The 26,630-nt window shown below is 44.3% G+C and overlaps 1 protein-coding gene across 4 annotated transcripts in view; it reads right to left on the bottom strand.

Moving 5' to 3' along the window:
* Positions 1-26,630, bottom strand: part of DAAM1 (dishevelled associated activator of morphogenesis 1) — a 348,912-nt gene that overhangs the window by 5,992 nt on the left and 316,290 nt on the right. For all 4 annotated transcript variants that reach the window (XM_030214350.1, XM_030214349.1, XM_030214346.1 and 1 more), the window contains 4 exons: positions 26,057-26,225; positions 23,905-24,012; positions 14,934-14,994; positions 10,468-10,599 (listed from right to left, as the gene is read on the bottom strand). In XM_030214350.1, the coding sequence (XP_030070210.1) occupies positions 10,468-10,599; positions 14,934-14,994; positions 23,905-24,012; positions 26,057-26,225 (470 nt within the window). The remainder of the gene's footprint in view (positions 1-10,467; positions 10,600-14,933; positions 14,995-23,904; positions 24,013-26,056; positions 26,226-26,630) is intronic.

Raw genomic sequence — 26,630 nt, 5'->3', positions numbered from 1 at the left:
GTGCAGTGGCGTACCAAGGGGGGGGGGGTCCGCCCCGGGTGCATGCTGCTGGGGGGGGGGTGCCGCGCCTGTCGGCTCTTCGTTTTCATGCTCCCTCTGCCCCGGAACAGATTACTTCCTGTTCCGGGGCAGAGGGAGCATCGAAACAAAGAGCCGACAGACGCGCGGCTCCCCCCCCCCCCCCCCCCAGTGGCGTGCACCCGGGGGGGGGGGGCGCATTGGCGATCCGCCCCGGGTGTCAGCACCCCTAGGAACTGCAGGAGTGCTCTTTTTATGTCTGGATTGATTGTTATTCTGAAGATTTTCCCATTAATAGGAGTATGCCACAGGGTCTGCCTTGTCAGCTTTGCTCTTTAATTTCTTTATGGTATCTTTGGAAAAAGTATTGTAGGAACTGCGTATGTCATATAGAATGGACACTGATAATATCCAATTTTTCTTTTGAAAATAATGATCCAACTTTTAAGGTTGATGGAATGTTTTGACAAAATTTTGATTTCGATGTCTCAACATAGATCGTCTCTAACCACCCTGTTTACAAAGCTGTGAATGTGCTGTGTCAGCATTACCGCATCAGCAGCCGCTAGTGCAGCTTTGTAAGCAGGGGCCTAAATTTCTTAAAAACAGAGATCATGTATGTTGGTCAAACTTTGGATCTGCGTTTGCCTACAATGGTAGAATATCATGGGGTCAAATTGACCGTTAAGATGTCTACTCGAAGTCTAAGAGTGTTCCTAGATGAAATTCTTTCTATGCAAAACCAAGTTGATATCCAAAATATAGAACAGGAAAAGTTCTCTACGATGACGAATCACAGAAGGCAAAAGTAGAGACTAATAGACGATTCACCACTGGAGACGTGAGTCCAACAGTCTTTATTATATCAGAGATAACGACCCGACACAGGCCGTGTTTCGACGCTAAAAAGCGTCTGCATCAGGGGTCAATAAATACACCAAGTAATGAATGCAAAACGAAGAGTCCTACTTGTATATGTGTTGTCAACTCACTGATCACGTAGCACCAAACAGAATATGCTGGATACAAACTATCATTTGCTCATTTAGCGTCGAAACACGGCCTGTGTCGGGTCGTTATCTCTGATATAATAAAGACTGTTGGACTCACGTCTCCAGTGGTGAATCGTCTATTAGTCTCTACTTTTGCCTTCTGTAAACCAAGTTGATATGCCATTTCATCTGCCTTTTTTCCCCCCAATTGTGGGTACTGAGTAAATTGAAGGGGATGATTCCACCATTGGATTTTTGGACGGTCGTGCAGAGTCTGGTTCTAGTGAAAATTGATTATTGTAAGGCTTTGTATTTAGGGATGTCATCTGCTAGATTCCAGGCTCTGCAGGTCATCCAAAATGCGGCAGCGCAGTTAATTACCAGAGTATCGCAATAAGCACACATTTCTCCTGTTTTAAAATGTCTGCATTGGTTGCCTGTTATGCACTGTTATGTTTAAGGCTGCTGTATTAATTCATCAGTGGGTTTATGCAACAGTTCCTGCTAATTTTACTTCTGTTCTGAAACTGTATCGTCCTAATTGTTCTTTGCGTTCTAAGAGATCACAGCAACTGTGTCTACCGTTCCCTATGGATTGTCATTATGTCGATACTAGAGCACATACTTTCTCGATTGTTGGACTGGTCCTGTGGGATAGCCTTCCAGGCCACCTGAGATTATGTGATAATCCTCAACAATTTAAGAGGCTACTGAAGATAAGCCTATCTTATGCATATTCCTAAATAAAATTCCCACTGGATGGAAATGGCTTATATATAAATGTAGTTCTGCATAGAGTCAAAAACAAAACAATGTAAGGTCTTGTTCAATTCTGTAAGGAAAAAGGCCTGACATAGCTCCTAGATTGAAACCATCCAATAGAGCTAAACCAGATCATAACAATCTTCTGTTCATCACTGGCCTGAAAAAACCTTCCGAAATAGATGATTCCTACTATATCAGTATACTTGTTTAGAGTATTGTATGTTATGTACTTAGTGCTTTTTCTGCTTGTTGTGCTATTTTCACATATTTTATAGGCCATTTCTAACAGAAAAGCCAAATAATCACAGTCAGAACTACATTAGTGCTGACTGCTACCGGCACTTTGGGAGTCATCTGCTGGAACTAAGTTTCTTCACCCCCTCACCCCAAGCAGACGATGGCCAGCGTTTCGTACTGCTGCTTCAGGGTCTTGGTGGTGGGGCAGCTTCTGAAGGTGAAAGCAAAAACAATTACTCACAGTTTTCACTCCGGTGTTGCTTAATTCTAAAGTCTCCATAACTACAGTACTTGAAACTGTCACAGGTTCGCTCCTCAGTGCCTCTGTCAGCAATGGACTGAGTCAAAATGGCATTAAGACTTTGACCTGATTTTGCAAACATTCTTCTTGACTGGACGAAAATTCAGTCGCGTCTGACGTCATACAGCATATAACACGGGAGCCATTTTGACTCATTCCATTGCTGACAGAGGCACTGAGGAGCGAACCTGTGACAGTTTCAAGTACTGTAGTTATGGAGACTTTAGAATTAAGTAACATTGGAGTGAAAACTGTAATTGTTGTTTTTGCTTTCACCTTCAGAAGCAGCCCCGCCACCAAGACCCTGAAGCAGCAGTACGAAACGCTGGCCATCATCGGCTTGGGGTGAAGAAACTTAGTTCCAGCAGATGACTCCCAAAGTGCCGGTAGCAGTCAGTGCTGAAAAGATAAGTGTTCTTTTAGCACTATATCTCCTAAGTTTATGTCACTAATGTAGTTCTGACTGTGATTATTTGTTTTTTCTATTAGAAATTGCCTATAAAATATGTGAAAATAGCACAACAAGCAGAAAAAGCACTAAGTACATAACATACAATACTCTAAACAAGTATACTGATATAGTAGGAATCATCTATTTCGGAAGGTTTTTTCAGGCCAGTGATGAATAGAAGATTGTTATGATCTGGTTTAGCTCTATTGGATGGTTTCAATCTAGGAGATCTGTGAGGCCGTTTTCCTTCCAGAATTGAACAGGATCTTACATTATGTTGTTTTTGACTCTATGCAGAACTACATTTATATACAAGCCATTTCCATCCAGTGGAAATTCTATGTGATAGTGTAGATTTTGTATTTCCACACCCTACAATAACTTCAATACTTTAGTGTATTCCTAAATAAATACAACGTTCATAAAAAATGCGGGGATGGAAGGTTCTAGGGGGGTTCAAACTGTTTTGATTTGTATAGTTGTATTACTGTTAACGATACTTGTTTGTTTTCAATAAACATTTATTGCACAAAATATTTCATTCTTTAATACCTAAATTCTATCACTAGGAAATTATCAGCAATGCTTATGTTCCAAAGCAGTGTTTTCCAGCTCTCTCCTGGGGCACACTTAGCCAGCTGGGTTATGAAGCTTGCCACAGTGAACATGCATGAGACAAATGTGCATACACTGAGGTCTCCAATATAATCAAACTTTTCTCAGGCATATTCATTACCAATAGCCTGATCAGACCGGTGGCCTTCATGATGGGGCTGGGTAATGCTCTTCCAAAGGATATGTAATAATCCCTGAGAAGAAACTGAATTTCCAGCTGTAAATGACCTGTATGGAAGACAAAGTCCTGGAAGACTGTACACACCAAAGGTTATTACCTGCTTGTACTACCAGTGCTTAGACCACAATATGCCCACCTTTTTGATGCTACTTTTAACTCCTAACTCTTGTTCAGAACCCTTATTTTATCATCCTGACTTTAATATTTCCTTATCTCTTGTTTGTCCTGTTTGTCTGTCCTAATTAGATTGTAAGCTCTGTCGAGCAGGGACTGTCTCTTCATGTTCAAGTGTACAGCGCTGCGTACGTCTAGTAGCGCTATAGAAATGATAAGTAGTAGCAGTAGTTTTGATAAACTATCTACTCAGCCAATTAGGCTGTGCCTTAGTTGATTTACAGTATTTAAAATGTCCCCAGTATTAACAGAAGCTAGAATTTTGAGTACGTAAGGATTTTTCTTTGAAACTGTAACGGATCAGGGGTCTTGAACAATTCAAATGTGTGTGTTTGGAAAGCAAGACATTCTCTGAGGCTCCAAGCCCTATGCACCATGCTATCAGATACTCAGACGTCAGCAGATTCTCAACCAAACAATTCAGTACTGACCCTGAAATTAGAGTTATAATTTAAATCTGTCATATCCATGAAACACTGTAACGGAATTGACAGGAACATGCAGAACACACTGTGCAAGGTTTCCAAAGTCCATTAGGCATTAGGTTATTATAGTCACAGTCTGCATGATTTTTTACTCTGCACAATCATAGTTTATGGTTTATTAGTGCTTGATACACTGCCATACCTAACTGGTTTACAAAACAAAAACAATACATATGTCAAAGTCTGGAAAAGGAACTACAAAATTTAGACAGGAATGAGGAAACAATCATGCCAATTTTGTTAAAACCTACGGAAGAGTAAATTGGGGGGGGGGGGGGGGGGGTCAGGAGGGGCATGGGAATCACATGTTCAGATAAGTAAATTGGTTGCTGTTTTGCTTTCTAAAGTTTTGTGCAGAATAAACATTTTTCTGATATTTAAGGCAGATGATTAATTCAAGCTGGTGAGGTCTGGATCTGTGTGCTATAGGAGATCCAATAGCCTTTCATATGTATAATGCCTCTTTGCCTAAAAATTACATATAAAAATTATACACAGATACATAAGTCTTTCAGGGCCCTGCTTACTAAGCTGTCCTGTAGGTGCGCTAATGTTTTTTTAGCACGTGCTAAAAACTAGTGTGCGCTAATGCTAGAGACACCCATATATTCCTATGGGTGTGTCTAGCATTAGCGCGTGCTAAATACGCTAGCGCACCTTCGTAAACAGGGCCCTCAGCGATTAACGCAACTATAGTGTTTACTGAGCAAGTATTATATGTTGTCACGTATTGTGCACTCCGGTATCCTTTTCATTACTATTTGGGTTTCTACCAGGTACTTGTGACCTGGATTGGCTACGGTTGGAAGCAGGATACTGGGCTAGATGGACCATTGGTCTGACCCTGTATGGCTATTCTTATGTTCTCATGAACCTCACACTTCATAAACACTCACTCTGGTTTAGTACTGAAACCCAATGATTGCATCCAGTTTTCTTCTGCAATGTCATTCAGCAAAATGGTCCAGCAAGTAACACAGAGATCTTTTAAATATACTGGCCAGATCCAGTACCACTGGTATCATTTCTAGGAGAGTTTGGTCCTGTTGAGCCAGAACAAGAATCTTGCATACGCATTAAGGACCTGATAGCGGAGTTACCATCAGGGGACCTGCCCATTGCTGAAAGGTGCTAATAATACAAAGGGAATGTACCCCTATAGCTTTCAATTACAGGCTTTGGTAACCCGAATTTCAAGTTTTGCAACATTTAATAGAAGGGTCAAGGGACCAGATGCTGTTCTGTAATTTCTTCCTGCTAGGGAGTAAAGTTAATTAAATACACATCCGCCCCAAAAGCTGAAAAAAAAATTGTAATATGGCTTGGAATGCACTGGCACAAATTACAGCCTTGGGAATGAAGCAGAGACCACTTTCAGGGCACGAGCTTGTAACTGTAAATGCAAACAAACACAAAATATCTTTCTGATCACCATTATCTGGTGAAATGAGGCTGCAACTGCATACCATCTCGTAAAAGTAGAAGGTCATTGCTGCCTTCTTGCCTGTGTTTTGTGAGCTGGATGTAGGACTGAAACTGCTGAGCTCATTCACCCATCTTACTCTGAACATTTTTGCTAAGTGAAAGTGGTATATAGAACTTGAACCCCATAAAATAATTGTGTCACTTCACTTATGAAAATATTATATGCTCAGGGCTGGTGCAAGGGTATTAGGCACTTTATGCCCTCCCCCACTCAATTAAATTACAGGCCCCTAATCTGTTCCTCTCCTCCCAAAACATCATATTTTTAATAAGGCTGCATTTCAATTAAAATTTTTTTTATCACACGATTAATACTGCGATTAAAGGTGGGGCATAGCCAGCAGTCCACCGGGGGGGGCGGGGGGGGGGGGGGCATGCATCTCCTTTCCCTCCCCATCCACCCCACATTAGATATCATACTTTTACTGGTGGGGATGCAGAAGCCCTGCTAGTCAAAAAAATTCATTGCCACATTGGCCCCCTTCTTCTTGTGCTGTCTCAGGAGCAAGGATGTCAGTGAAGTGCCTCCAGCTGTCAATGCTATAGCTAGCTATATGTTAAAAAGCAGCAGACCCAGCACAGACCCCTGGGGAACCGAATATCTACAATTTTCTATTGAGAATACTGACCATTTAACCCTACTCTCTGTTTTCTATCTTTTAACCTGTTCTTAACCCACAATAGGACATTACTTCTTATCTCATGACATCCTAATTTCCTTAGGAGTCGAACATTGTCAAATGCCTTTTGAATATCCAGATACACAATACTGACTGGCTCTCTATTACCCACATTTCTTCACCCCTTCAAAGAAATGTAGTGGATTGGTAAGGCAAGATTTCCCTAATCCATGTTGGCTTTGTCTCATTAATTCATGCCTATGTAAATGCTAAGTAGTTTTGTTCTTTATAATAGTCTGTACCATTTACCCTGGCACCGACGTCAGGCTCACCTATAATTTCCTGGATCACCTCTGGAACTCTTTTTTTAAAAAGTGACGTTACATTGGCCACCCTCCAATCTTTTGGTACCATGCTTGATTATAAAGATAAATTATGTACTACTAACAATAGCTCTGCAAGTTCATTTTTCAGTTCTACCAGTACTCTGAGATGTATACCATCCGGTCTAGGTGATTTGCTACTCTTTAGCAAATTGCCACATTACATCTTCTTTGTGAAGAAACATTATGTTTTAAGCCTGTAAAAATGTATTGGATATTTTCCTGCCTAAATTAATTCTGAAGAGTGTTTCTCTAGTTTGGCCAGCAGATGGTGCATGTTTATGCTTAAAACTGTTACAGAAGACTGACTTCTCTTTCTTTTTGTTAGCACAGATAATAGGAAATGCCTGTAGTGATGTAACCAGTTTTTTTTTATTTGAAACTTGACTGTTCTGGGCTTTGATTGGCCTGGAGTTTGAAATTACCCAGCAGATGCTGGCTGTTGCTTCAGTCTTAGCCCGGGAGGAAAGAGAGACAGATCTCTTTGCTGAGGCTCGGTGAATTATTTGTCCTGACCTTACCAGGTACTATTTAGATAGTATATAGATGTTTAGTTAGTGTTATAATTGATCCCTATTTCAGTTACCTGTTATTGTTTACTGATTGCACATTTTTTTGTTCAATGTTCCAGTGTGACAATAAATCTGTTTAGTTTGTTGACACTGCTGTCTGGACTGATAAAGAATCCTGGTTTTTGTGTGTTGGGCCTGTGAGTACGTTCTAGGAATTGTGGGACCACTGGGAGTGTGGCCCCAGTAACCTAGAAATCACTGGGGATAATTTGAGAGTGGGAGACTCGCCCAGAGGCGGTTGTGACCCAGTCAGTGGGAGAACTGTGTTAGTGTACAGCACAAGCAGCAAGTGCAGGTGGACCTGAGCTGTAATAGGGATAGACCCTCTAAGTGGCCACGGTGTAACCACAGGTGGGTGGGCTAGGCATTTTGTGACATTCTTGTTTACAGAAATTTGTTTCAATTTCTCTGACTCATCAGAATACAAATACCATTTCTGGCACTGGTATCTCCCTCACATTTTCCTTGTTGAAGACCGAAGCAAAGAATTCATTCAGTCTCTTCGAAATGGCCTTGGTCTTCCCTGAGTGCCCTTACCAGCTTCTTGTTTCTAATATACCTTTAAAAAAGTTTTTATTATGTTTTTGCCTCCAATGCAATTTTCCTTTCAAAGTCTGTTTTCTGTATCAGCACTTTGCATTTGACTTGCTATTCCTTATGCTGTTTTCTATTATCTTTATTGGATCCTTCTTCCATTTTCTGAAGGATGTACTTTTAACTCTAATAGCTTCCTTCACTTTGCTTTTTAACCATGCCAGCTATAATTTTGCCTTCCTTCCATCTTTCTCAATACATGGAATATAACTGGTCTGGGCTTTCAGGATGGTATTTTTGAACAACTTCCATGCCTGATGCAAATTTATGACCCTGCAGCTGCTCATCTTAAGATTTTGTTTTCTTTTCTTTTAACCAGTTCTCATTTTATCATAGACTCCTTTTTGAAAGTTAAATGCTAATGTATTGGATTCTGTGTGTATTTACTCCAGAGATTATATCAAATCTGATCACATTATGATCAGTTATCAAATGGCCCCAGCACCATTACCTTCTGCATCAGATCATGTGCTCCACTAAGGACTAGATCTATAATTGTTCCCCCTTTCATTGGTTCCTCAACCACATGCTCCATTAAGCAGACCTTGATTTCATTTAGGAACTTTACTTCCCTGGCCCGCCCTGATTTATTTATCCAGTCAATATCGGGGTTATTGAAATCATCCATTACTATTGTCTTACCCAGTTTGTTAGCCGCTCTCTTACATGGGATGCCTATGGATAATATTTCTGAATCTGTCTGTTTATCTTGGCCAGCAGAATACTATCCTTTCCTCTTCAAACATGGAATTTATATCCATAGGGATTCCAAGCTGTGCTTTGTGTCCTGCAGAATTTTTAGTCTATTTGATTCAAGGCCCTCTAACGTATAATGCTACCCCTCTACCAATTCTGTCCATCCTATCACTGTGATATAATTTGTATCCTAGTATGACAGTGTCCCATTGGTTATCTTCCTTCAGCAGGTTTCAGAAATGTCCATTTTATCTTCTTTTCATTTAGTGCAATATATTCTAACTTTCCCATTTTAATTTTTAGGCTTTTGGAATTTGCAGATAGACATTTTGAACAATGTTTGTTGTTCCTATTTATAACTTGCTCAGCAGTTGACAGTGATAATTTGCAATCTTTAAAATCTGTCTGCTCTTTATTTAAAGACACCTGATCTCCTATAGTCTTTATTGCAACCTCTCTATCAGGATGCCCTATCTTCCCCTGTTTTGGTGATATCATTTAAAGATACCTTGTTCCGACCCATGCGGTTTTGAGCGACTGTCGGCCTTCCTCTGGTTTCTACTTTAAAAGCTGCTCTATCCTCATTTTAAAATGTTGATGCCAACAGCCTGGTTGTGCCCTGGTTAAGGTGGCACCCATCTTTCCGGAATAGCTTCCCCCGCCCTTCCCCAGAATGTTGCCCAGTTCCTAACAAATCTAAAACTTTCCTCCCTGCAATATCATCTCAGCCATGCATTGCATGCATTGAGACTCCGGAGGTCTGCTTGTCTTCTGGGTCCAGCGTGTGGAATGGGAAAGCAGTTTTGAAAAATGCTACACTGGATGTTCTGGATTTCAGCTTTCTACCTAAGAGCCTAAATTTGGCTTCCAGAACTTCCCTCCCACATTTTCTTATGTCACTGGTACCCACATGTATGAAGAGAGCAGGCTCCTCTCCAGCACTATCTAAAATCTTATCTAGGTGATATGTGAGGTCTACCACCTTCTCAACAGGCAGGCAAATGACCAGGTGATCTTCATGTCCACCAGCCTCTCAACTATCTACATGCTAATAATTGAATCGCCAACTAAAATTGCCGTCCTAACCCTTCCCTCAAGGGCAGAAGCCCATGAGAGACAACCTCAGTGCAAGAGGATACTGCATCCCCTGGAGGGCAGGGCCTGGTACAGGACCACTTCCTGCCTCTCCACGGTGATGCTCTCCCTTTAGGTGACCTTATAGCAGTACAGAGCTTGCCAGACTGGAGTTGGGACCTCTCTACTGTGTCCCTGTAGGCTTTTACATTCTGGTTTTTATTTATATATGAAAACCATGTATATGTATGTTCTAAAGAATGTATATATTTAGGACTATGCTGTGTTTTTCTGGGGTTTTTTTTTATTAGTCTTGTTTCAATAGAACTGAGAGGCTTATTAGACTATGTTGACATCTCTGTCTGTTCTATGTTGACATCTGTGTCTGTTGTGTTTGCCTTACTTCTTAGCAATGGTTAAGGCCTTGTGTCTACGACTGGGGAGGTGAGATTTTTGGGGGGTGGGAGAACTGAAGCGATTACAGGAGCTACACTACCATCCAACATCAGTAAAGCACACTGACATCTGTATATCAAGAATGGAGACCTGCAGAGGCTATTGAACCTAGATGTCAGAGACACCCAGTTTTTTTTTTTCTTCTCCTATTCTAACTCACTCTGGGCTTGACTGAAAGAGCAAGAAATCAAATTCATATAAATAAGGATCAGCAAGCACACCCACATCTTTGGACAGTCTTATGTTAACTCAGTATAAAGATACCACCACTTGTAACAAATCCTGTTTCCTTCCTCCGCTGGTCTTGATGAGTTTCACAGGGTACATGGAGAAATATCCCACAAAGCCCAGGAAAACAGGTTGCTCACCAGCTCTTTGGCTTCTGTTAGATGATCCTCAAGATCACAGAAACTAAAGCTGGCGACTGTGATGAACTGGCTGACAACGGATACAAATTTATCCCCAGTTTGTGGTGGCTGAGATCTCTGGTATTCCAGCTCCTGATGAGAAATTAAGAGACATTTAACAACATCTGCCAGCACCACATTTCCATAGCTGTCCATCAAAAAAGGATCATGCTATATGCTTTGCTAAGTCTCCTCAGGAAGATGAACTACTCTGTCGTTTTCACAGGTACATTTTTCCTCCTCAGCAGAATGAGCCAAATTAGGAACGGTTTCTGCTCTGAAGTGGGAGGCCCTATATATTCTTCCTGTAGCAAAAGGATTTTGCCTGTATGTACGGCTTACATTATCAAAGGAGGAATTGGAATGTCCAGGTTCAATGCTCTGTGTTTTACAAAAGGCTCTGCCCAAAGTTGAACCTTTTATAAAATATGTAGAAGGACAATGGCAAATACATGTCTATTTTTTGGCACATATAGGGCCCAATTCTATATATGGTGCCTAAAATTAACAGGCGTCAGGCAATTACGCCTAAGCGTATTCTAAATACCATGCATATTTAGAATATGTTTAGGAGTAGTTCATGCGACTAAATCTACACGCGTCCCTTTACACCAATGAAAAGCTGGCATAGAGTTAAGCGCACTGGCCCCATATTTTATAACAATGCGTGCAGATTTTGGAATGCCCACAAAACACCCATTTCCACACTCCTAAGCATGCCCCTTTTTGCCTGCGCATGTTAGAATTTAGGCGCAGTACATTACAGAATTTGCTTAGCAATGTACGCGCGTAAATTCTAATTTTTGTCAATCAGTGCTCATTATTGCTTAAGATCTGTTAACGCTTAACAGCTTGTTAAAACAATTTACGCACATAGTTATAGAATACACCTACATTTACACGCGGAACCATGAGGATAAGGCAAGCAGCACTTTTCAAAGCTTATACTTGGAAACAAAGAGCAGACTAAAATAAGTGCCGGCACTTATACATGGAAGTGGCTATTTTGCAGCCGCCATATATACATGCCAGTGTTTATATGCATTATTCTCTGATCTAAGAGAACTGTATGTCTAGGTGGCAGCAATTAAGTTGCCAGTTATTTTTATTTATTTATTTTTTAACTCTGAGGCAGAACAGAAATGCCAGGGAATCAAAGTGATTAACTCTCTTAACGCCTTATAGCAAAGCTCTGGCTGAAGTGAGCACTTTTTAAAATTCTATGCATGCCTCTGAGCTGGTGCAGAACCGGATGGGGAAATTGGTTTACATGAAAATGTAATCCCATTGTAAGATGGGAAAGGTGTGTACAAATTTTCAGCCTGCCCAGAACATGCCCTAACATGCACCCTCAATTTCTAGGCATCCCAAACATCTCCATGTGTAAATAGCAGTTTTCTGAAACTGCCATTTACATTTCTAGTCCATCTACACAGGAAAAAGCTTATAAAATGATTTCCTTAGAGTTTCAAAAATACAATTAACCACATAAAAATTTTATTTACCGGGCAATTATTTTACTGTTTATCTATTATTTTAAAAAAACAACCACCCTTTATAAATGGTTTTAGAACACCATTTATTTTTATGTTCCTGTTCCTCTTTCCTCCCAAGCCTTCAAAATACATGGGGACTGTAACCAGGTACCTCTCTTGTGCAGCCAAGGATAGAACAATCTCCTCCAGCCACAGGCTCCCGGTACAATGAAGAACTAGATGTCCACCAGTAACTTCAATCTTAAGGACTTTTATTCCATGCAGGTTTCTAGTACACAGTTCCAACAGCAGCATAGCACATACCAGGATTCAATACAGGCTTACAGGCTCCAGTCAGGGCTCTTTATCCAGTGCACAATAACCAGTAATTCAATTCCCAAGACAAACAGTTCTTTCCGTTCATCATCACAGTTCAGTCACCCAGTAGCAGTTTCTACCTTCTATCCATCTTTACCTTCAGGAGAGTTCAATATTTTAGGGACTCCTTCTAACCAAGGGTTTTCCCCTGCATCAGCTTCACAGTGAATTCAATACTTTTGGGACTTCCTCTCACCCAAGGAATCTCAGCCTGCTTCAGTACTTTAGGGACCTCCCTGCCCAAGGATTTTCAGCCTGTAACTACCAGTACTTTAGGGACCTCCTTGCCCAAGGGTTTTCAGCCTGCAACTGCTTCTCTCTCCTGAACTGAACTCCACTGCTGGGCCTCCTTCCCACCTGCCTAATCAATACCTGGCTTCAGCTACCACAACCAATCATTCTCCTTCCATTAGCTTCCTCACACCCAAACCAGCTGAGTTAAACATTAGACTAATGAGACCAATGATGAGCTCCTGCACACAGGGTTTCCCAATTCTCTTTCCACCTAGTGGCAGCCACTCTACACAACCTGCCAGCTTACACCCATGTCTTCCCCGATTGCAGCTAGGAGTCCAGTCCGGGTCGTTCATCTCACCCTCTGGCTCCTTGCCTGCAATGCCTTCTGGGACTTGTATTTCAGACTGAAACTGCCTTAACCCAACTATCCTGAAGGTGACTTTATCACAGGACAAAGAAATGCTCGATTTAGTCACCTAGCTACATCAGCAGCTTGTTAGGTCAAAGAAGTATCTATTAGATGAAACATCTCTGGATGAATGGAAAAAATAAACAAAGTCTTGGAATACCTGTTTTGCCACCACTGAAACATGGTAAAATGGCAAAAAGGAAGCCAGCCAGAAAACAAATAAATTGCAGACAATCTTTTGGAGGGCCCTGGCACTTCCCATGTTATATATATCAATAATTATACACCAATATGAAAGATAACAGTAGTTTTGGGTGGAAACAATACAACCTAACGCTACATACCGTGGTTTTGGATTTCTTTTTATAACTTAGTGAAAGGAAACAACCGACAAGGTAGACCGAGACTCTTGGAAGCTGGACATTCAGGAGTCAATACAGAAAGCTGTGCAGTAGAGCCGTGTGCTGATGGCTGAGTGCACGGTTTCTAGTGCAAATGTAACGCTGAAATTTTGCTCACTGATGCAGTAAGCTAGTCATTCATAAATTTGAAGCACACAGAACTTGTGTGCTAATCAGGGCAAGCGTACCAGATGCACAAGCATGTGCCAAGAACAGCTAGTACTGTGCGCATTTCCGAGCAAAATGTGTCAGCTACATCTCAGTGTGTGCTGGAATGTTACTCTGGGATTAAACAGTGCCATCACAAATTTCTTGCATATAACTTCCTGTGATGTAAATATTTACACACTATTCTGGTTCATGTGCAGATACAGTATTTTTTTGGCTTGGAACTGTTACCTCCCCTTCTGTCTAGAGTCGCAGGTACTGTTATTCTTGCAGCGAAAAAAAAAAAAAAGGAAAGAAACTAGCATTAAATCCTCCTCAAGACCTTACTGCAGAAGAATGAACTAAACCTTTCTACACTACCTCAGACCTGGCGTTCAAGTTCTTGCATTGTGCTCACCTTATAGCTTTCTGCACACATCTCTGTGCTGGGGCCAAATAGCTAACTGCCTCATTACTATTCATTTTAATATGCTGGTCACCAGTGATTTAATACGGGGTTTTCTGCAGGGTTAACATCTGTGCACATCCCTTTTCTGCATCCAACACCCAGAAACTTGCGCACAGATGTTATGCCAATCACATGCATCCATCTGGGTTAGCTTTCTGCATCAGCCCATCAGATGTTTCCTTGTATATGCTGGAGGAGGGAAGAGCCAAGCATGCAAGCAGGAAGGAAAAAACACATTTATCTACAGGAAGCAAGATAAAAGTAGCCATGAGCAGAGCTCCTTGTCCTGCTTGCTAATCAATTAAAGTGACAGTGCTGCCAAGCAACTGTAGTGTGAAATAGGAATGCACTGCTAGCAGAAATCCGCTTCCTTTGACCCTAGGACATTTAGAGACTCATTTTCAAATCTCACAGACTTACAAAGTTACGTATATTATGTAACTTTGTGAATTTATGTGCTTTGAAAATGAGCAGCTTAATCTTCCTTTGTTCACATGCACACTGCAAGTTTTTTGGGGAAGGGATACAGCATCACTGTTGTGAATTCAATCATCTGAATTTCAGAGGTGATCAAAAAATGATGCAACAGTGGGACAGAGTTGAAAATTTTTTTTTTTTACGCACAGAAGGAACTGAGGCCGATACACATTATCTTGTATAGCATTGGTGTAGAGCAGTGCTTCTCAACCCAAACCTCGGGGCACATTCAGCCAGTCGGGCTTTCAAGTATATCAACAATGAATATGCATGAGATAGATTTACATACCAAGGAGGTAGTGCATGCAAATCTATCTCATGCATATTCACTGTGGGTATCCTGAAAACCTGACTGGCTGGGTGTGCCCTGAGGACAGGGTTGAAAAGCACTGGAGTAGCGCGACAACCTCAGAAGAACAAGGATTATGACTTACAGTCTCCACAGCCTTCAGGCCACTTCTCAAGGTGCTCATTTCCTTATCCAGTTCTGTCATGCTGCAAATAACAAAACTTTATGTGAGATAATGAGGTATGCAACAGATAATACATCTTCCTAGCCAGCATTCATGTTCTCAAATATATTACCAAGATATTGTCACCATTGTTGTATAAAACTTTTCCCCCAAATGTAGTGCGTTTTTTTGTAGCAAAAAAGGAGCCGGTACTCAAATGCTAAGCTACTCTTCAGGGGTGGGGTGATCACTGAGGGACCCACCCCACAATAGCCAGGCCCCCTGTAATTAGCCACAGAATCTATGACAAGGTAGAATTGGTGTGCAGAGCCTGAGCTCTTTCATTAAAACTTAGGGACCATGGGTCAATTTCAGCAGACAATGGAAAAGGTGCCGGTACTCAGTACACCCAAGTACACTCTCAAAAAAGCCCTGCCCAAATGTATCCTCTTTTCAGTTTTAACATAGATTTGATTTGGGGAAAAGTTTAAAATGACTCATTTGAAGGTCTTAAAAGAAGAGTAGCAACTATACAACTCATGGACTACTGAGTTTGTGAGCCTGAGCTACCAAGGAGGTCCCTCTCATTCTGTACTGGGAAGGGGGCTCAATGCCACAAAGCTTTTCCTAGAAATTTTCTGGATAAGCTGAATATTCTTTTGCCCCACACAGGCTAGGCAGTGACTTCTTCCCTTCCCAAAACTGCACTAATTTCCACTTCTTCAAAGTGCTTCCATTCCAGGCTCTGCCCTTTCTGCCTCGCCTCTCCCTGTGCTTGGAATAAACTTCCTGAGCCCATAAGCCAAGCACCCTCCCTGCCCATCTTCAAATCCTTGCTCAAAGCCCACCTCTTCAATGTCGCCTTCGGCACCTAACCATTCTACCCCTATTCAGGAAAACTCTAGACTGCCCCAATTTGATTGTCTGCACACATTGTCCATTAAATTGTAAGCTCCTTTGAGCAGGGACTGTCCTCTTTGTTAAACTGTACAGCGCTACATAACCCTAGTAGCGCTTTAGAAGTGTTAAGTAGTAGTATCAGAGGAGTTTACAATTAAAAAAAAAAAACAATTGTGAGTTAGAATAGGTCATATTTTTTTGGTGGTGAGATGGGATAACAGAATATATCTATAGTAGCCTTCCAGAAACATAATATACCATCTCCATAAGCAATCAAACCTATAAATGGCAAGTGACCGACTCACCTGCAAATGCGCAGTAGAGACTTCCCTCTCTGTCCCGCCCCCGCGCCAAGACGTGATGACGGGGGGAGGGGGCGGGACAGAGAGGGAAACTGCGCGGAAGGGGAGGGAGGGAACCGCTGACGTCGCTACAGCTCCCCCCCAAGGTAGCCGCTACCGCCCCACCCCCGGAGTCGCCACCCCCCCTTCACCCGGCCCGGGCCCTCTCTTCGTTATTCAACTTACAGCAGTGCCGAAACAGCAGCAAGCAGTTCAGCTTCAGCTCCCGTCGGCCTTCCTTCCCTGCCTGTGCCCCGCCCTCGCCGACGTGTCGTTACACGAGGGCGAGGCACAGGCAGTGAAGGAAGGCCAACGGGAGCTGCTGCTTGCGCGCTGCTGTTTTGGCGCTGCTGTAAGTTGAATAACGAAGAGAGGGCCCGGGCCGGGTGAAGGGGGGCGGGGGCGACTCCGGGGTGGGGGGGCGGTAGCGGCTACCTTGGGGGGGGGGGGGGGGGAGGAGACATGGGAGGTCTCAGAAGGAGAGGGGGCCTTGGAGCTGGGAGGGCTGGACTGAAGGGGGCCTTCCAGCTGGCTGGGAAGAAGGCACGGGGGGGGGGCCTTGGAACTGGGAGGGAGGGCAGGGGGGCCCTTACAGTCGTGAGGGAATGGGGCCCTTACAGTTGTGAGGGAGAGCAGGGGGCCTTGGAACTGGGAGGGAGGGAAGGGGGCCTTGGGAGCTGGGGGGGGGAGGGCCTGGGGCCTTGGAACTGGGAGGGAGGGAGGGCGGGCAGGGGGCCTTGCAGCTGGGAAGGGGGGAGGACTGGAGCCTTGGAGCTGGGAGGGAGGGACAGAGGGGGCCTTTGAGCTGGCAGGGAAGGAGGATGGCAGGGGGCCTTGCAGCTGCAACGGGAGGGGGGCCTTGGGAAAAAAAAAACATTCCAGTACGCGCCCGTTTTAACGGGCTTAACGGCTAGTACGTACATAAACAACAGATATAACACACACCAATAAATAACATATAGCAGTAAAACACTCCATTGCCCCAGGTACAAATAAGTACCTGTAAACAATATGTAAGCCGCATTGAGCCTGCCATGAGTGGGAAAGCGCGGGGTACAAATGTAACAAAAATAAAATAAATATTGCCACATATTTAAGATGCCAGAATACAGAATAAATGATATATATTAAAAGCATTACTCCAAGTGAAAATACAAATTCTTAAAATGAGACAGGTCCTAAGCAGCTTTTCATAGAATAATTTACATAGGAAGACTATTTCTGGAATACAGTGGAACCCTGTCCTCCTCCTCCTCTTCTTGTGTGAGGTTGATGCATCAGCACTGCGGTAACTATAATTTTACACTGAGACACTGAAGCCTATGACTGTCTCAAGAGTAGCTGAATGAAGCTCATAATAGCTGAACAGGAACACTGTGAATGACTCAAACACCAAAAAGTACAAATTAGCATAAAAGTAAAAAAGAGACCTCAGAAACAACCCAAGCTCAACAACAATAACATAGTAGATGACGGCAGATAAAGACACATATCGTCCCATCCAGTCTGCCCACAAGATAAACTCATTACATAGGGTATGATGTGATACGTCATAAGTATACCTGATTTTGATTTATCTTTGCCATTTTTAGGGCATAGACTGTAGAAGTCTGCCCGACTCTGGCCTTGTCAAAGCTCCGGAACAGTTCCACTCTAGCCCATCCAAATCTATTCAGCCTTGATCAGGGCACAGACCTTAGAAGTCTGCTCTTAAGTTTCTATGGATCCATTTCTTCTAAACAGGAGTCCTGTGCAGGGCCGGTCCTAGGGTCTCTGGCGCCCCCCTGCAGACTATGAGTTGGCGCCCGCGCGCCCCCCCTCCGGCACCCGTGCGCCCCCCAGCATCTCCTTTCTCTCTTCTCCCACCCTGCCCCTGTCCAGCGATTCTCCTTCGCCCCCATCCCCCGCCGCCCTTGGTACTTTAAATCTTTAATTTACCTCCGTTCCAGCAGCCGCGTCATTTGAAAGCCTTGCCCCGTCTCTAGCCTTCCCTCCCTTCGTGAGTTCGTTCTGCAGTCCCGCCCTCGAGGAAATTATTTCAGAAGGCGGGACTGCGGAACGAACTCACAAAGGAAGGGAAGGCTAGAGACGGGGCAAGGCTTTCAAATGACGCGGCTGCTAGAACGGAGGTAAATTAAAGATTTAAAGCACCAAGGGTGGCGCGGTATGGCGGCGCAGCGCCGCCCTTGAAGGCAGGCGCCCCCCTGTGGCGCTTACCAGGTTTGACCGGCCCTGGTCCTGTGTTTGTCCCACACATTTCTGAATAAGAGCTAAGGGTGCACCGTCATCACGGGTCAAGAAAAAAAACTCCACTTAAAGTGTAAACTGCCAGCTCATAACAGGAATCGCACATACAAAAAAAGGCTATGGAATTTCAATAAATGCATCTCTCTCTTTTCCAGCTTTGCCACTCCAGAATTTCACCATAGCAGGTAAATCATTCCTGACAGGGCAACCCTGTTTCACACAGCTGCTTCAGGGGAAATAATCCTGTTGTACAGCCATCACTAATCTTCCAAGACGATGAATGCTGTTGAGCTTGGGTCATTTCAGAGGTCTTTTTTTCTCCACTTTCATGCTAATTTGTACTTTTTTGGTGTTGAGTCATTTACACTGCTCCTGCTCAGCTTTTATACGGAAACAATTTTGATTTTGAGATTCTGCTACATTAGTTCCCGCCTCAAGTGATTCTGTATACTTATGAATCTCCCATGAAGCTATTAAACGTTTCAGGGACTGTTCTTGATAGCCACAATCACATTCTGGTGAAGATCTTAATTTCCACTTTTGCATGAGGCATTCACATATACAATAACCCACACAGATACAGTTTAGAGATGTCCATGGTCCACACCAGGGACCATCCATGCCATACTATAACACTTATGGTGAATTCTCTGACACACTGGAATGGAAAATTCACTGTATTACAAAGCAGAACATCCTTTTATACTGATTCCGGGTGAGAGAGGAGTTTTTACAGATATACTCCTGCAAATTAAAAATTTCACAACAGATTTCCACAATTCATGGTGCAATAAATCTTAACTGGATAACAAAATAAGATGGAGGTGTTTGCAGGAGTATATTCATTCATATAGCCTGGCCTGTCAGGCAGGCTGTGAACTCCTTGTGCTGCCTGGGTTATTTGTGGTGATGGGGTGCCAACTATCGAGGTATGGGGACCTAAGGAATGATATGCTCAAGTAACGGCCATGCTGGTTCTTGTGGCTGTTTGGATTATTCTGGGGCCTTGTGGGAGGGCTGCTAGATCTGGACTAAGGGGTAGAATGCAATGAGGAAAAGTAGAAGAAACTGTCTTAGATAAGGCAATGATATCTTACACGCAATCAGGCTGCTTGGCTGCAGCTGAAATTTATCCATGGCATCAAGGACAAATACTAAGCAAAGTGGATGAGTCAATTAGGGGTGTAATTATCAATATTTATTTCTAGCCATTTGATATGCTGCAAATTGATCTTTGACAAGCAAGCTATGCGGTTTACAACACAGTAATCATAAGTCTACCCTGTGGGTGGGGGAAGGGAAGAGGTATGGAAGGAGAGGGTGAGAACAACTTAATTGACAGTAGGAAAAGCTGAAAAGAATAAAAAGGGTTTTTAAAAGGACCTTGAAAAATGGAAGAGATAATGAAGCTCCAAGAGAGGAGGGAAGACCATTTCACAGTCTGGGCCCTAGGTAACTGAATGCCATATGGTGAGAAAGTGTAAGACAGAGCTGCAGGAGATGGAACACAGAGAAGATCTGACCACAGACCAAAAAGATCTGGCAGGAGAGTAGGGGACAAGATGTCTATGCAGATAATCAGGAGCGTTAGGAAAAGCAAACCTTGAAAGTAAGCATAAGAACTTTATAACATGCGATATAAAACAGGTAACCAGTGCTCTTAAAGGAGAAGAGGACTTACATGGTCAAAACAGTAAGCCCGATGTACAAGTTCAATAGCCATGGACTGCAATAGTTGGAAATGTTTTAGAAAGGAGAGTGGAAGTCCAGCTTATAGAGAACTATAGTAATCTATCTGAGTAATGGCCAGAGACAGGATAAGGGACTGGATGGATTGTGGTGAAAGAAAAGGGTGAACAGAGCAAATTTGATGTAAGGCAAACAAAGATGATTTGACTACATTATCTATTTGCTGCTTGAAGGTGAATTTCAAGTTGAAAATTACACCTAACATTTTGACGGAATCTTTATAGGCAAGCTGAGTGTTATCCAGAACTGGTGCAGGAGGCAAGGGAGAGTTGGGAGCCGTGAAAACAACTGATTCACATTAAGTCAGATTAAGAAAAAGACAGTTGTTTTTTCAGCCATGAAGAGACAGCGACAAAGGCAAGAATTCAAAGTGTCAGGAGGAGAGATGATATCAGCGGTGCGGTAGAGAATTTGGATATCGTCAGCATAGCAAAAAGGCAGGAAACCTTGAATGACAGTGAGCAATGGAGCACGAAATTTGTTAAACAGGGTGGGGGAAAGAACCGAGCTTTGGGGAACCGCAGAGGTGACAGGTAGAACGTCTGAACGAGTATTTAAATGCCTAAGTTAGAAAGTACGACCAGACAGGTAATTGGTAAACCAGGTTAGAACAGAGTCAGAATTTTTTTATGATAAAGAAATTTGCTCTGTTATTTGTTTTGCTGTTTGTTAACAGATTTTATGTATGTTTTAATTGATACCTGCTTTGGGATAAGGCAGGATACAAATATGAAATAAACAAACATATGCTATTGTTAAAATGTGTAATTTTACTACTCACTCATGTTAGTTTAGCTCAGGTCCTATTTATAAAAGGAAACGTAGCTACTAACATTTAAAAAAAAACCCAAACCAAACACACATTTAATGGTAGCCCACAGTAATAACTACTCCTCCTCCTCCTCAGTCTTTTTCTGCCATCAAACATATAAACGGCAAGTGACCGTACTCACTCGCAAATGCGCAGTAGAGACTTCCCTCTCTGCCCCGCCCCCGCTTCAATACATGATGATGGGGGCGGGACAGAGAGGGAAGTCTCTACTGGCATGATGCAGACGTCGGAACCGCTCCCCCTCCCCCGGAGTCGCCGCCGCCCCTCCATCTGGCCCGAGCACTGTGAACTTACATCAGCACGCAGCAGCAGGCACATCAGCAAAGCTGCCGTCGGGGCGGGCTTCCTTCTCTGCCTTTGTCCCGCCCTCGCCGACGTTACGTCACACGAGGGTGGGACACAGGCAGAGAAGGAAGCCCGCCCCGATGGCACCTTTGCTGATGTGCCTGCTGCTGCGTGCTGATGTAAGTTTACAGTGCTGCTCGGGCCGGGTGGAGGGGCGGCGGCAGCGACTCCAGGGGGGGGGGGGCTCGGAACCCCCCCCCCCCATTCCAAAAGTAGTCTGTTTTCACGGGCTCAGCGGCTAGTGTACTATATTACTCAAGAGACCTGTGCATGTGTTGAATTCTTTTCAGCAGAGATCCCAGAGGTATTTATTTAAATTAATGGATAAACCTGCATCAATTCCCACAGATATGCCCCCGATATAATGGGCTGATTTCTGACAAGCAGGAGGGGTTTCATTAACGGGGTTCCACTGAATATGACTCTGATAGGTTGATTCTCAAAATATAACGCTGCTAGAGGCAATTAGCGCCAGACTAGCACCAACATTAGTGTACTCCCAATACTCTAATGGTTTCAGAATCAGTGCTGAAACCATTAGTGCAGACCAGGGGCGTATCTGCGTGGGGCCACAGGGGCCTGGGCCCCCGCAGATTTCGCCCTGGACCCCCTACCACAGACCCTCTCCACCTCCCCCTCCCTCCCGCCACCAACCCATCGCCGATCTTTGCTGGCGGGGGACCCCAAGCCCCCGCCAGCCGAAGTCCTCTCTTCCGTGCAGGATGCAAGTTGCAACGCTTCCTGTTCTTCTGAGTCTGACGTCCTGCACGTACAACGTGCAGAACGTCAGACTCAGAATTTGGAATTCAGTCTGACGTCCTGCGCGTTGTACGTGCAGGACGTCAGACTCAGAAGAACAGGAAGCATTGCAACTTGCAGCGGCGCAGCCTGCATGGAAGAGAGGATCTCGTCTGGCGGGGGGTTGGGGTCCCCCGCCAGCAAAGGTAAGTGACAGCAGCGGGGGAGGGTTGGCGGCGGCGGGAGGGGGTGGAGAGTGTCATTGGTGGCGAGGGGGGGTCTAGCAGTGGCGGGGGGGGGGGGGGTCCGGAAATGGCGGGGGGGGGGGGGATCGGTGGCTCCGGGGAGGGGGGGTAAAATGTGCCCCCTCCCTCTGGCTCTGGCCCCTCTACCGCCAGAGTCCAGATACGCCCCTGGTGCAGACTGTATTTAAATGTGGTTGTTAGAAAGCCCGTAGTGGTGCTAAAAAAAGCTCTCTGGTGCGTTTAGTGCCAGAAACCTAACGCCTGGTCTGGTGCAGCATTGAGGGTTGGTTGAGAGATGTGTCTAAAGACACCCCTTCTCTTCCACCAACCCAACCACCCTGCCCCAGACAGGCTTCACCAAAGGCGTACCTGAGTCTACCCCTCTCATCTAAAAAATATCCCCAGTGGTCCAGTGGACCCCTTACCTGACCCGGTGGACCCCCAGCCAGTCTGAGCCCAACCCCCTAGTCACCACTTTCTGGTGGTCTAGTAGATTCCCCCCCCCCCCCCCCCCCCCCCAGATCCCTTCACTTGTATGCCTCCTCCTTCATACCCCTGGGCCTGCCCTTTAAGGAAAAAAAAAACCCCTTCCTTATATGTTACTTAGATCCCACCCAGTGCATCTCAGGATTTCCTGGGCAGGGCAAGGCGCCGCCATTTTGAAGAGGGCAGGCCCAGAGGTAAGAGGAGATTAAGCATCCCTCCTGCCTCTTAAAATGAGATATGTGGAGGGGACGGAGGGGTGGGATTCTACTAGACCACCAGGGTTAGTGGTGACTAGGGGGTTGGGATCTGTATAACCTGGCTTGGGGTCAGGTCGGACTGGGCCCAAAGGACCAATAGGCTATTTTTTTGTGAGGGGGCGGGGAGAGATCTACTAGACCACCAGGACCAATGGTGACTAGTGAATCGAGCCTGGGCCAGAGCAGGTGGTTCAGAGGGTTGGGTGGGTAGGTCCACTGGACCACAAGCTAATTTTCTGTGAGGGGTCCACCAGGGATTTTTCTTTTCTTTTTTTAAACATCAACTTTCCTATTGGTGCCTGAGCCAATTAGTCCTCAGGCACTGACAGGAAAATTAGCGCAGATTAGTGAGCAGCTAATTAATGCTGTGATTTTAACGTGGTATTAATTTGCATGTTCATTATTTTGAACACCCCACAGCAAATTTGCTGCGCTTGGTTCACGGCAGAACTTTTATGCCACTTGCTCAAGACGGTTTACAATCAAATTTACAAACACAATTTACATACATTCTTCAGTTTTACACATCATGCCATCCTTCAGATACAAACTACAAAAGCTTTATCTTTAACATCCCTGCATTAGTCAACTTAACTAAGTTTAATCTGCCTCATAAAAATGGTAATTACCTTGTTGGCAGATGCAAAATGTGCAAAACAAAATTTTTTTTTTAAATACTACCTAAAATAAAGCCCATAAATCATAAACAGAGAAAATATGCCAGCCATAAGGTAATAATCAGGAAAGTTATTCGAAAACAGAAAAACTCAAGCTGCTAACCCTAAAAACCTCTTCACATCTGTAATCACTTACTTCACTTTTGCTGCCTCGGGGGTGCTCTTGAGCTCTTCATGGAGGTTTATAACTTTGGGGTATTTCTTTTCAAGAATGGTTATCAGATAATGCAACAAGGTGATATTCCTACAATGAAAACAACATTATTTCCACATATTACATTACAAATGTTCTTTTATTCTGCAATTACTTTACAAGTTCTATGCGGACCACATCTTATAAAAAAAACCAGCCAATCTCGAGTGAATGACAATCAAATCTTAATAAATCTAAAAAGATAAAACAGTTGCATAATCAACTTACTTAGATGGAGTAAGGGTTTTCTAACCTCCACAATTTATCAAGTAAAATCTAATTCAACCTTATCACCATTGTGGAAATCAGACTGTGGAGTCCCTCAAGGCTCACCACTATCCCCAACACTCTTCAACATAATGCTGATTCCTTTGGCCAAGTTCTTATCCAATCTAGGCCTTAACCCATTCATTTATGCTGATGACAGGGGCGTATCTGCGTGGGGCCTCAGGGGCCTGGGCCCCCGCAGATTTTGCCCTGGACCCCCCTACCGCCATCAACCCTCCCCCGCTGCCGTTCTTACTTTTGCTGGCGGGGGACCCCAACCCCCGCCAGCCGAGGTCTGCTTCCACCTGCCGCAAAAACTTCTTCTTCAGCCGGCGGGGGACCCCAAACCCCCGCCAGCCGCCCCGCGGTGTTTAAAATTCATCTTCGGCCTCCATGGCCGTGCTGCTGTGATAGGCGCTGTTGAAATCCACTTCGGAGTCTGACGTCGCAGCACGTACAACGACGTCAGACTCCGAAGTGGATTTCAACAGCGCCTATCACAGCAGCACGGCCACGGAGGCCGAAGATGAATTTTAAACACCGCGGGGCGGCTGGCGGGGGTTTGGGGTCCCCCGCCGGCTGAAGAAGAAGTTTTGCGGCAGGTGGAAGCAGACCTCGGCTGGCGGGGGTTGGGGTCCCCCGCCAGCAAAAGTAAGAACGGCAGCGGGGGAGGGTTGGCGGCGGGAGGGGGGTGGAGAGAGTCATTGGTGGCGGTGGGGGCTCGGCGGCGGCGGCGGGGGGGCTAAAATGTGCCCCTTCCCTCTGGCTCTGGCCCCCCCTACCGCCGGAGTCCAGATACGCCCCTGGCTGATGATGTCACAATTTATATTCCCTTCAGACATGACCTGTCTGAAATCACCAATGGAATTAATCTTGGTCTGAACACCATGAACTTATGGGCAGACTCTTTTCAACTGAAACTGAATACTGAGAAAACGCACTGCCTTATCCTTTCATCTCAACACAATAAGTCCAAACCTTCAACTCTAATCACCCCAGATCTTACCCTTCCAATTTCAGAAAGCCTAAAAATACTTGGGTGTAACAATTGATCGCAATCTATCACTTGAAAGCCAAATAAATTCCACTACAAAGAAAATGTTCTTCTCGTTGTGGAAACTTAAACGAATGGCATGGGAGCGGGTAGCCGCGGTAATCTGCGGTTATACCCCAGGTACAACGAAAAGTTTCCAGGTTTTATGTGGTATTGCTTTGTGGACTGCTCAGAGCTATTCTAGCCAGAAGGGACTTCCTGTTGTAAGAGTGAACATAATGGGGATCAGAGACTTAAGCCTCTCCTGTCCTGAGCCCAAGAGAAGTTTTTCAAGTGGGGGAGGGCCATTGCTCACTACTACATAGAGCAGCAGTAGTACAACATGCGACTGCGCAGGAGAGGAGTGGCTAATGGTACTCTATTACAGCAGTTAAAAGGAGACTACTGCACTGTGATTTATCAGATTATATGACATATGTACATGGACTGTGTTACATTTCAGGACCTATAGACCTGTATCCCTGGATAAAACTTGCTGCTTTCATGTATAGTATGATTCCGATTATCCGGAAGGGGGTGGTGGTCCGGATAATCATAATTCCGGATGACTGGACATATATAGAGCACACAAGAGAACACTGTATATTTTTTACTGGAGAAATGGAGACAGGGAGATGACGTGCTGCTAATGCTCCCACTCTGGCCCACCCATATGTACTGTACTCTATTGAATGCCGGTCTGGATAATTGGACATTCGGTTAATTGGCATTTACTATATAACATTCAGTGCCGATAGCACCGAATTCTGTGCACACATTTCTCTACAAGCTCACTTGTCAATGCTGGATTTCGTGTCTGCAATCTTGTTAAGGCTGCCAATCTTGAACCCGTAAGCATTGCCTCGCTGGCCTTTATTCATGTAATTTCCAAATGCCAGAACCACCTCCAGCAGCTGCTTCAGGCTTCTGCTCTGTAGGGCCTCCTCTGAAGCTGAACGGATTGCTGTAAGAGAAGGAAAAAAATTACTACAAGAGGACTCGGGGTGGGGGGAGCATGATGGGATGCAAGAGTGCATATGTACCAAAGCATCACTTCTATAATTCTATAACCATGCAGCTGCTACATATAGGCATCCTGAGGGTACCTGATTGATGCATATTCCATAAAGGAAAGTAGGGACCCTACTTTCCATTACAGATTACTAGTGTACCAGGATAGATACGTTCGTATGTGCTTAGGCATGAGCGCTTTTGGCAGCCAGAGGGCTGGTGTGTTTGCAGCTATATTCCAGAGATACGTGCATAACTTATAGCATTCTGTAAGGTATGCACATAACTCTGCACGGCACCCATGCTCCAACCAGACCCCGCCTACAAGTACCTGCCTGCAAACTACACACTATTGGAG

Source organism: Microcaecilia unicolor, chromosome 9 (assembly GCF_901765095.1).
Source record: "Microcaecilia unicolor chromosome 9, aMicUni1.1, whole genome shotgun sequence".
NCBI classification, from domain to species: Eukaryota; Metazoa; Chordata; class Amphibia; order Gymnophiona; family Siphonopidae; genus Microcaecilia; species Microcaecilia unicolor.
The sequence above is the reverse complement of the archived record's forward strand: the minus strand, read 5'-3'. Positions and strand labels throughout refer to the sequence as shown.